At 53.5% G+C, this 12,051-nt stretch overlaps 1 protein-coding gene across 4 annotated transcripts in view; it reads left to right on the top strand.

The window, feature by feature from the left end:
- Positions 1-12,051, top strand: part of SLC22A23 (solute carrier family 22 member 23) — a 163,384-nt gene that overhangs the window by 109,786 nt on the left and 41,547 nt on the right. For 3 of the 4 annotated variants that reach the window (XR_005384216.1, XM_038584042.1, XM_038584043.1), the window contains exon 4: positions 8,616-8,784. Coding sequence is in view for 3 of the 4 variants with exons in the window: in XM_038584042.1 (XP_038439970.1) it covers positions 8,616-8,784 (169 nt within the window). In the remaining variant the exon portion in view is untranslated. Of the gene's footprint in view, positions 1-8,615; positions 8,785-12,051 lie in introns of those variants that run through there. The other variant, XM_038584046.1, reaches the window with a different exon arrangement.

Here is a 12,051-nt window from a genome sequence, read left to right as displayed (position 1 = left end):
AAAGAATGAAATGCATTTACTGTGGCTACACGTTACGAGTGATGATCCTATGAACTCCTATCGAGATATATTCTAGTCACCATAAACTCAGCCCCAAGTTCTGGATTGCTTGCTGGTCTCATAAAATAACGACACTATTGGCAATGATGGTGGTGGGGAGAAATGAAAATTGGGTAATCTCTGCCCTCTGACATTTGGGGAGCTCAGTGCATGCTGCTGGAAGTCAGGGCTGGAACTAATTTAGGACTCTTTTATTTGGCCACACCTGCTGTTTCAAATCGCAAGGCCTGGGAGGCTTCCTTTGGCCCCCGTGCATAATCTAATTATGCAAACAGGATCAATCAGCAAGTGTGTTCTTGATCCATAGCATGGACAGTACCAGGGAAAATGAGGACTGAGGATGGTTACTTTGGAACTGGCAGCTGCAGAATCTGGACAGTAATTTCTTTTTTTTTTTTTTTTTTTTTTTTTTTATTTATGATAGTTACAGAGAGAGAGAGAGGGAGGCAGAGGGAGAAGGGAGAAGCAGGCTCCATGCACCGGGAGCCCGATGTGGGATTCGATCCCGGGTCTCCGGGATCACACCCTGGGCCAAAGGCAGGCGCCAAACCGCTGCGCCACCCAGGGATCCCCTGGACAGTAATTTCTAAAGTGTGTTCTTGACCCTAAAATCACCCACTCTCTGTCTCTGTGAGTTCTCTGAGCTTGAAAAGGAGCCGCAGATCTGAACTGCAGGGATTTCAGTGGGCTTGAGGCTGTTCTGGTGTTTGAAGTCATTTCTCTCCTTGGATTTTTCTTCTCATTAAATACCAGGAGACCAAAAAAAAAAAAAAAAAAAACACAGTGGTATTCATTTAAATTCTTAAGGATGTGCTGCCGAACATCAGTAGCTGTTTTTAAATAGTGTTTCTGGGCAGAAACAGTGAGCATTTAAATCCCCATTCCTTATTTTGAGGAATTGTAATGTTATTTAAAAAAAAAAAACAGTGAAGTAATAGAAATAATTTTATTATTAGAAAGGAAACTGAACTTTATGGTTCACATTGGGCAGCTGGGGTTTACGGTTGATGTTTCCCCAAATGTTGATCAGCCTAAGACTGTGTGGACCATCCTGGACTCACATGGAAGACGAGCTTCTACAGATTTACTGTGCCAGGCAATGTCCTAGGCCCTTGGGAGGGCGGTGAGCGAAGGCAGAGGAGCCTCTGGCAGGAACGCAGCACGGTGGCTGTGCCTCCGGGGCTCTGTTGGGAGACAGCTCCTGCCTGCAGCAGGTGGAGGAAGGGTGCGCGGGGGGGGGGGGGGGGGGGGGGGGGGGGGGGGGGGAGCACCTGGCTTCACCGCCTCCCTAGTGCCTTCCCCAGCTCTGTGATCTTCCATGAGTCACATAATCCCTCTGAGCTTCAGGGGCCTCTTGTGTCAAATGAGCATCAAAAAAAAAAAAAAAAAATACTTAGATCATAGAGTCGTTGTGCGGATTGAGTTTAACGTGTGACAAATGCCACCCGCAGTGTTTGACCCCCGATACGTGGGAGCTGTTACCCAGGCCGGCAGTGGAGACACCATAGTAGGTCGCCCAACTGGTAATGAACGCGGCACTTCCACTCGGGCTTCACGTGCTCTGTCCGCATGTCTGGCAGACGCGGGAGCGGGATTTGTAGGCAGCAGCTCCATCTCTGTGTTTGTTTCCTCTGTCTCTAAATAGAGCCAACAGCCTTTCAGACGCTCGCGACCACTGCCCTGTGTTGGCAGGTCCTAAATGAAGAGGAAAAGGGAGCTTTGCACGGGGAAGGGAGGATTTGCAGCCTTCCGTCTGATAACAGCAGCCCTTTACAGTCTTACCCTTGAAGGCTGTTGGAGTCCACCCGACTGGCAGTCCCGGGCCCTGTCGCTATAAGGAACTCCACAGTCACAGGCCCGGAGGTCTGGTTTTCGGGATCCCGGGGGCCCTGTGTCCCCCACCAGGGCTCTAATCACGGAGTGGCACGTGGGCGGCCAGGCCCGGCTGGGTAAGCGGCCGGAAGGGCGGCTGAGGGGAAGCGGGGAGGGACTCGCAGGTGCCAGGCGGCGGGAGGCCGGGAGGCCCGGAGAGATTGGACGGGAGTGCTCCTTGCTGGCAGGGAAGTGAGGGGGAGCCCACAGGGACCCGGGAGCTGCTTGGGGGCCCCCTGGGCCGAGCCTGAGCGCGGCAGGTGGTGTGGCCGACGCCTGGTCTCCCCGAGGAGGTGGGAGGACGGCCCGGAGATAGCAGGGCCTCCCCCTACAGCCTGCGGTGCTTCCGAGCTCCTGGATTGGCCTGGAGGAAGGTTGGCAGAGGAGAGGGAGAGTGGGCGCCCTCCGTGAGGACCGCGAGTCTGGACACGCGGCCTGTGTGAAGGGCATGTGTCCTTGCCGTGCGGTGTGGACGCACGGGCCCAGGCACCGTCCTGTGGGCTCGCCCCCCGTGTGGCCGGCCGGAGCGCACGTGCTTCCATGGGTCTCTCCATCCCCCCAGCACCCCAGGCATCATGTTTTGGTGCTTGACTGAGGTTTGGGGAGGCACTGTCCTTCCCTGAGTGGGCCTCGCCTCCCTCTCCCGAGACTTGTGAGGTCTCAGCCTGTGTGCACGGGTGTTTTGGGTCTAGTCTGAGTGACCCGGGGCAGGGCAGCAAGGGCAGCTGCAAGGGCCACTTGTCTCGTAAGGTAGGGCGTACACTGAAAGCGCGCTGAACCCGTTAGGAGGAGGGTGTGCTTTTTTTAACTTAATCATTTTTATTTATTTATCTGAGAAAAAGAGCGAGCATGAGTGGCAGGCAGGGGCAGAGGGAGAAGCAGGCTTCCTGCTGAGTGGGGAGCTGGATACGGGACTCGAACCCAGGACCCCAGGATCACACCTCGAGCCGAAGGCAGATGCTCACCCACTGAGCCGCCCAGGCGTCCCCCATAGACTCATTTTAGAAGAGGCTAGGAGCATTGGACAATCCCAAGAACATAGAGCCGTCCGCAAGCATACACAGAGTTTTTGAAATATGTATTTTAAGAAAGAATTAGGACTATGTTTCATTCACTTAGATATTCTAGAAGGATGGGACATGTCTTTTTAAGCCTGGTTCCACTTTTTTTAAACCAAACCATCGTAATTCCTGAATCCAGCGAACAGTTAGGTAATCCAGCGGGGGTGGGGAAGGTGGGAGGAGAATATTTCCTGCTGGCAGATCCCTTAGACACCAAGCACAGATGAGCTTCCTCTGATGCTGGTGCAGAGCTTTGTCTCTCACCCAGTGCTCCTTGCCTGGAAGCTTCTCGGCCCGTGGAGCGCCGCTGGTCCAACACCCCCAGAGGGGCCCGAGGGGGGGTCAGGTGCACCTGCTGGTGCTGAGGGTGCAGATCTGCAGACACTCTGCTCTGTCTGAACAGGGCATCTTTTTTTTTTTTTTTTCCTAATTGAATTGTATCAGCAAGGAGCTTCCAAAGTTACTATTTGGCATTGAATACCAGCTAAACCGTAGGCTTTTAAACCCCATTAGGCTAAACGTGACGACGCAGAGTGCATAAACGAGAAGCCAGAGCCTTTGGTGTGAGCTAAGGATGTTCCACAGGGTGAGGTTCTTGGTGGACATTCAGGGGGTTCTCTGGGGGAACTTCACTTTTCTCTGTAATTGTCCCCTGAATCCTAGGCTCTGCCTGTAGCACCTCCAAGTGGGTCAGGTTCCCCCAGAGGTGCCCTGTCACCAGCCGTGGAGTTGAGGCCACAGTAGAGAGCCCCTGGGTCGGAGGTCACCATGGAGCTGGATGTGACTGTTGGAGCCACCTGGACCCACCTGGGGGCTCTGCACCCTTAACGCCATTCAGACCTTGGGGCTGATTTCATCTGGTTCTGCTAGTCTCGTGGGGGCTCTGTGTGACCCCATGTGGTGTAAGAAGCCTGACCTCTCTATCGAGGCTCAGCCAGAGAAACAGAACCCGGAGGAGACATAGAGGAAGAGATCTTCCACAAGGAATGGGCTTCCACAGCTATGGGGGCAGGTTAGGCAGGTCTGAAATCCGGAGGGCAGGCGGGCAGGAAGGACAGGCTGGACCTCGGGCGTGGGGTCCATGGGCAGGATGCTCTGTTTTTCCTTGGGGAAGCCTCAGCTCTGTTTTGTAAGGCCTGGCTACGGAGCGAGTCAGGCTCACCCAGATTCTTTTGGATAATCGCTCTTACTTCAGGTCAACTGATTATGGACTTCAATCACATCTATTAAAAATACCTTGATAGCAACACCTAGATGACGGTTGATTGAATCCCTGAGAACCTAGCCTCATCACGTTGACCCATCACACTGATCCTCATACCCTCCTCCCAAGGAGGAGCCAGGTGGGCCGGCTCGTGACCCCCTCACACTTGGAGGACCAGCTCCATCACCTAGACCAACTGATCTGGGTAGCACACTTCTTGTCCTCCAGGAAATTTGTAGGAACCCAAAGGCTTCTGAAAAGCAAAGCTCCCCAGGGTTACAGCCCCTGGAAAGATCTCCCGCCCCAGAGCCATGCTTCTGCACACGTCCCCAGAGGGGCGTGGGGCTGCCCCTGTACCAGGCATGCTCAGACTGCTGTGGTTGTGTCCCTCGTTCTTCTACAGGCCGAATGCCTCCGCTAAGATGCAGTCCCATGCTGCTTGATTCTCATAAGGTTCTGCGATTCCTCTGCCTACCGTCAGTCTGTCAAGCTTGGAAGAGTAGCTTTTCAGCCTTCTCTGTTACGGCGTTAGGGGAAAAGTAATTTAAAAGTACAGGTTTCTGATATGGTTTTCTTGGATTCTTTTGGTTCTGTTTTTTAATTGATGGATTGTTGCTGGGCCTGAACAGTGAAATAAAATACATGGAGAAGAACAAGTGTAGACTGTCATCGTAGGTTCTCTTGTTGAGTCTCCTTGAACAAAATTTAGTCCAACCCTGAATTGATCCATCCATTCATTCGTTCATTTATATTTTTTTAAGTAATCTCTGCACCCAGTGTGGGGCTCGAACTCATAACCCCGAGATGAAGGGTTGTGTGCTCTACCAACTGAGCCAGGCAGGTGCCCCTTCCATCCTACCCTGAAGTTCACCAGATCAGGTAAATAGTAAAAAGATCTAATGAGACCAAAGAGCGACTTGGCAATAATTATCTTATTACGTGTGGTCATAATCCATAGTATTGCTAAGAAAAGCCGCTGTACCACATTTTCTATACGCAGGCACTCTATGCTTATTTAGTGCTCGCAATAGCCCATATTGCAGATGACCAGCCTGAGGCACGGAGCTCGCAGATGGCTGATCCAAGCTCTAAGGTCCCAAGCTCTAAGTGCTGAGCACGGATTCCAGCCCAGGCCGTCTGGTGCCAGAATCTGGGCTTTTTATACTTGAATCTGCAGTCCCTCACCTAAGATGATTTTTGTGCGTGTGACCTTTATTATTTTACAAAATGAAGGAAGACAGTTGCTACCCGTAAGTGAAACCCTGCTAAGATGACTTCGGGGCCGACCTACCACCCAGGTGCTGCCGGTGGCCTGTTCTCCACGATCCCCGGGTCCTAGGGAGGCGGCGGCACCGGAGACGCCAGTCCCTGCTGCTGGCAGGTTTCCCTGCCTTTCAAACCCAAGGCCCATGGCCCTGGCCTGGTGGCCGTAGGTGTCTCCAAGGTGTGTCAGCCTCTGCACCAAGTGTTCCTGTTGCCAGAGCTGGGAGCAGACCCTTGGTGGGCAGGAACCATCCACCGGCCTTCCGTGCCCCCTGCTGCCAATGCCACGACCTAAGGCCTTAATGCCCTGATGTATTTCTTCCTCTCTTCCACTTCAGGAAAACTGATTTCTCATCATCCAAAAGGAACCTGTGATTAATGGCAAGCCTGAAGCGCCTGTGGTTCTTTGATAATTGCTTTTTTTTTTTTTTAACATCTTTATAGCCACCTTCAGAACACAGTTGATCTCAGGCAGTTTGGAAAGAATTCCTGGTGAGCCAAGGCAGAGAGGTCATTATGTGCAAGTGTCATACCTGCGTCCTTACATCAGATTGTCGTGTTTCTCCATTGCCCTGGCAGGAATGCTAAAGTGCACGTATCAGCTAGGGTGCTCTTCCATTTTTCTACCTGGCGAAATAGAGCATGAGGTCTCTGCTAAGATTCCTTGCAAAAACAGGAGCAGAGAGGTCAGCAAAGGATGCTGCTTACTCATCTCTGTGACGCTGCGTCTGGGAGGCAAGAACGCCTGCCGCGCTGTGGGGGAGGGTAACCGTGTTTGGGGGAAGTGCGGTTAGCCTCTTGCTAAAATGCAGACACTGATTCTGGAGGTCTGGGTGGGGCCTGAGGTCTGCGTCTCCAGGGAGCTCTCGGGTGGCGTAGATCCTTCGGGACCTCCCAAGGAGTAAGAGCATCCATTCGCAGCCCACCTGCAGAGGACGGACGGGAGACAGGCTATGCGGGTTAGTCATTGTCATGTGAACAGTAAGGCTCACGTATGGGTCGGTCACAGCGTGACATTTGCCGCAGGGGGTGGGGCATCACTTGCCCACCAAGGGGCAGACTTCCTTGGGCCGCCACAAGCCTGCACCCTAGTCGGGGAAGCTGCCTTATGATCCTCCGTGTGATAGCCGGAGTGTAGACGGGCGTGTGGGATTGCACGTGCTCAGGTGCCGGAGCTGCGGACAGGGTCAGACCCGCCCGGTGCACACAGCCCTGGAGGGAGCGCAGCGAGAGATCGCACAGGCCCTGGGCCATGCCCGCTGCACCAGCACGCCCCGGACATGGAGCCACGTGCGGTTGCGACGGCGTCTCCGACTTTGATGCTCACCCGAGGGGCCAAGGGCCGAGTCCCCTTATCTGAGATGAGCCTGCGCCGAGCCCGGAGCGGGTCCACTGCTCACGCCTGCGAAGTGCGAGCTGGCACCTGCACCGGTGTGGCTTTTCTGGAAAGACCCCGATCCGTTACTTTCAGGAGCAGAAACGCCAGGTCTGGCGTGAAAACCCCAGTCCCGCTAGGAAGTGATCATTTAAAGGAACCCCCCGCCCGTGCCTATTGAACAGCATCTCTGTAAGTGGCCGGGAGAGGCCTGCTGAGTCCCGTGTCCTCAGTTAACCGGTAGAAAGTCCTGGATAGGCTCTGTGCGGCGAGGCCCGCTCGCCCTGGCTGTGAGGATCATCTGTGTGTCTGTGGCAGTGTAGCAGGGGACGTTTTGGTGACTTTATTATCCTTTCCCTGTGGTCAAGCCGGGGTAGACACCAGCTGTCTTGGTGCCCTCTCCTCGTTAGGGCAGACAGTGGCCTTGTGGCCAAGTGCAGTTTGTCTGCCTGCCCCCCCCGCCCCCAAACCTGCTCCCCTCCAACCTGCTACCTCTGCTCCATCCCTGCACAACCAGCAGATGGACTAGAGCCACGGATCTGCAGTCTCTGGTAACAGGGGCAGAAAAAGTATTGTCTCCCAAGGGTCTCTCCTCTTTTTTTTTTCCTCTCCTCTTTTTTTAAAGAGTCATTTTAACTATACTTTGAAAAAAAAAATCCCCACTAGCTTTAGAGAATACTGCGTGCTGTAGAAGGAGACTGGCCAACAAATGATGGGCTCCATGCGGGGGGAAACACATAAAGCGAGCTTGTGTTCCAGTGCCTGGGGACCTTGATTCCAGGACTTCACGTCCTGGATGTGCCCTGGCTGCCACGCAGGGGCTCCAGCCGAAGGCTCTGTGACCATCGTTTTTACTCGAGGTCAAATCAAAAGCATAGATTCTTGCCAACAAGGGGGCCCGTGGTGTCCCTCCATTCAGGAGACGTTCATCGAGGGCAGACAGTGGTGTTGTTCTGAAGCCCTGCAGATGAGTCAGGCTTGGCTCTGCCGGAAGAGCTGTCTGTCCATCTAGTAGGGACAGAGAAAGGGCCGCGTGACACCCCCGTTCGCAGTGGCCCGCAGAGTCCCAGCATGGAGGAGGAGTTCACCACGCAGTCCACATCTGCTTTACTGATTGTTTTCTGCAGGGTTTTTTTTTTGTTTTTTTTTGTTTTTTTTGTCTTATCCAGATAGATTACCTGTGATGCCCTTGGTCTGTCTTAGTCTCACAGTGTAAAATAGGTTGCCTGGAACTTGGTTCCAAAGGAGCACCGGCATCGGGACCAGGAGGAGGGATGGTGCAGGTGGCGAGAGAGAGCAGATGGGCGCTCCTGGTGCTCCATCCGGGGGTTCCGGGGGCCCCTGATACAGCATCGTCATGGGAAGGAATGCACACGGGCATGAGAGAGATCCTGCCCTACAGCAAGCTCAGGAACATCCCGAAAGCAGAGGAAGAGCAATTGCGTGGTGCAAATACTATGTATCCCTGCACAAAGCAGCGCTTCTTAGTTTCTGGGCTCGGCAACTCTGAATCACAATGTTCTTTTGCCACTGACTTGCTCTGTGACCCTGAGCAACCGACGATCGCTCCCTTCCCAGTTCAGGCCTCGGCCCATCCAGCTGTAAAAACAAGGATTTCAACATTGACGTGCGATGTAGGGCTCTCGTGGCGGCCGGCAAATAAATGTGATTTTATGGTTCTCGGGGTTGCTTGAGAAGTGCACTGACCCTGGTGTACCCGTGGCCCCTCCGGGCTATGGGGCAGGGCGCTCACGTCTCTCTTGTCCCTTCTGTGTTCCAGGAATAGAGCTGTGCCCCCCTGGGAAACGGTTCATGATCACAATGGTGGCGAGCTTCGTGGCCATGGCGGGGCAGTTCCTCATGCCGGGGCTGGCCGCCCTGTGCCGGGACTGGCAGGTCCTGCAGGCCCTCATCATCTGCCCCTTCCTGCTCATGCTGCTCTATTGGTCGTGAGTATCGTCCCCACAGGCTTCACCGCCTGTGCATCTGCCAACGCTTTCTGCAGGGCACATCCCCCGGGGAGGAGACGCGTGACATCGCCGACTTGGGTCCCAGGTCCCCCAGCTTCTTGCTGGCTTCTGCTTGTGCTTTTTGTGTGTGTGTGAAGGGATTTCCCTCTTCTATAAAATTTCATGTTTTAAACCTCGTATCTTGGGAAGTGTTGAAACATGCATGTTGGGTGCCCTGCATCCAACTCCAGGAACCTGCCCCCCGCCCATCTGGTTGGACACCTGCCTGCTGGCTCATTTTGATATGAATTTTATGAATGGATTTGCAAAAGGAGGGTTCTTGCGTTGGGAGGGGGAAATACAGAGGTGTTCAAGGAGTGACTTAGGAAAGCTCCCCCCTTCTCTCCTCTAGGGTAGGGATGGGCAGGGACTATAGTCCACGGACCGAATCCCGTCACCATCTGTTGGGGTAAATAAAGTTTTATTGCAGCACAGCCATGCCCACGTGTTTGCATAGGTGTCAGCCCTGGCTGTTTTCACGCTATAGTTGCACACGTAGAACAGTCCCATTGGCCTACAAAGCTGAATATTTACTCTCCGGTCCTTTACAGGAAAAGTTTGTCCACCCCCGCTCCTGAGGAGTCCGCCAGGACTTTGAGAACCATGTGTAACTTTGGCTTTCGGCTGGTTGACTATAGGGAAAAAACAACTGAACACACTGGGCTGGGCCGTGTGACCTGGGCAACCAGATGGCGACCAGACTTTTTTTTTTTTTTTTAACTCCCCAGAGGATTTAATGTTTAGCCAAGGTTGAAAAACCCTGCTCTTGGATAGAGAGATGTTTAGGGAAATAAACGAGCGTTTGACCTTTTTTATAAATAAGTTCTTTCTTTCCCTGCCCCTCCCCGCCCCTCTTTGTGCCAGCACTCACGTCACACGTGAGTGTGAGACACTGTAGTGTGGATAATACATACTACACTGTGTTGCTTTTATTCGGTCACTAATGAAAACCAAATTTCTGGCGAGAGGTCAGGTCTGTCCGGCTATGATTGTGACCTGACCAGCTTTAAGCATCCACTGGAGCAGAGAGGGCTATTCATTGGGCTTCCTCTTCTGAGGTGCCAGGGAGGAGGAACGAGGCCCTGCCTCGTAGCTTCATGATGCTGGGCCCTGACCCCACCCTGGCAGGAGGTCCTCCAGCAGAGAGGCAGCGGTGCACGAGGGTGCAGGTGTGTCTTGCTCCAGCGCTGCTCATCACCCCCCTCCTGCGGGAGCCATGCATATGTCAAGACATCCTGCTCCCTCCTGCAAGGTCTTAAGAGGCAAAGAATGAAACCATTTCCCAAAGCGGGGTGGGATGGGCAGCTCTTCCTTCTGTCTTCCAGGCAAGTCCCTCCTTTTCCTTCGCTCGCTGCACCTCGAGCTGGGCCCTGCTTGTTTCAGAATTCAAGGGCATTTATTTATTCAACAAATCCTTATTCTGTGTTTATGTCAAACACAAATTGCAAGCACTGTACAAATAGGAGATTATTCAAATCTTTGTATTTCGTCACCCCACTATACGGATGACAAAACTGAGGCCGTCAGCTGGCCCCTGAACCCGGGCCACTCTTACCATACGTAGTGCTGTCTCCTGCCTTCCCTGAGCAGCTGATTCTTGTCTCTGACCACTGGAGACCCTTGTTCTGGGAGAAAAGCACTGTCGCCCCGGAGGAGCCTCTGTGAGGCCTGGCATCCGCACGCACTTCAGTGTCCAAGGGCCCCCAGGGCTGTCTGCTGGCCCCCGGGGTGGGGGATGCTGGAGGCCTGGGGAGGGAGTGGCACAGCCTCTGAGAGGCTCATACTCCTATAAGGCTCAGCTGGGCGCTGTTCCCACCTGCCCCAAGTAGGAGGACACCTGGCAGGGAGAGACGTCAGGGAAGGGTTTGGGGTGGCTCTGGGGGACTGGCCCACATGGTTAAAGGACTGGGGTTTTTGTTAATCTTATTTCATTTTCTTATTTAAACTTAAAAAGTATATCAGACTTTGTCTATCAGGGTTTCATGGCAGGTAAGACATTCGTGCATTTAAATATACCATAAAAGCTAAAAAAAAAAAAATTCCTTGAAATTCCTGAAAGTAAAAACAGAACTTTCTAGTACAAAAGGGCACTCGGGTACTTTGATACGTAAGACTCGTACGCAGACGAACAGATGGACGGCCGTTCCAAGTCACTGACACCGTGTGGTCACAGCTCTGGCGCTGCCCAAATATGGCAACTGCCGTGATCATCGTGGTAATTATTTATTATTTATGTTATTCTCTAAGGCGCCTGACACGTGTCTGACCTATAAGGGCTGGCAAAGGTCAGCGGCTTTATGGCTATGATTGTGTTGCCCCTTAACATGCATGGGAACCAGGGTGAAGCTGGGGGCCGGCTAAAGAAATCAGTGCTGAGAGATGCATTCCACCTTTGCCTAGGAATCCTGGGCTTTTTCTCGCCCGCCACCCCTCCTCCCATCTGCTGCGGTAGGAAGTTCCTCCCTCCTGCAGGCTCCATAGTTTGCCAGGATGGGGGCGGGGGGGGGGGGGGATGCCCTAGGCCAGCTGTGGATGACAAAATACTGAAACTCTCTTTCCTTTAATGAGCAAGTACTTATGGTGGGTGCCCGGCAGTGGGCTTTGTACTTTGGAGCACCTCTGAGAGTGGACGAGGACGCAGGTGTGTTGACAAGGACCAAAGGCCAAACTGTGCAATGCAGAGTCCCCGGCCTGTAGGGTCTTGGCAAGGGGCAATAAGACAAGGGGTGAAGACTGACCGGGAGGGATTCTCTGGTCCATATGGTGGGCTGCACACCCAGTGCTGGATGAGATATCACGTCAACCAGATATGTACACAATGCTCAGCTCCAGTGCCAGACGGGGGCACGCGAGGGCCCGGACCAAGGAGAACATTCAAGCAGGAGTGGACGCGGGAGCGGCCTGCGGGGCATCTGAACTGAGCTGGAGTCTCAACACCTGCACCGAGGGCTGGAGCTAAGATCCCAGGCCCTTCGTGCACTTCTAACTGAGCTCCATGCATGACGCCAGGACTCTGATAACTGCTCTAATAACAGGATTAGAAAACCTTTGCCCACCGCAGGGACCCACCTCCGAAGCTGGCTGATGCCTCGGACTGTGGGCGAAATGATCCACCCGGGAGACAGTGGAGCCGTGAAGTCTGCGCCGCACGTGGCCGTGTATTCCACGCTCCCACCGCATTGTGAGGCTGGGAAATTATCATAAGAG

Source organism: Canis lupus, chromosome 35 (genome assembly GCF_011100685.1).
Source record: "Canis lupus familiaris isolate Mischka breed German Shepherd chromosome 35, alternate assembly UU_Cfam_GSD_1.0, whole genome shotgun sequence".
Lineage (NCBI taxonomy): Eukaryota > Metazoa > Chordata > Mammalia > Carnivora > Canidae > Canis > Canis lupus.
The sequence above is the reverse complement of the archived record's forward strand: the minus strand, read 5'-3'. Positions and strand labels throughout refer to the sequence as shown.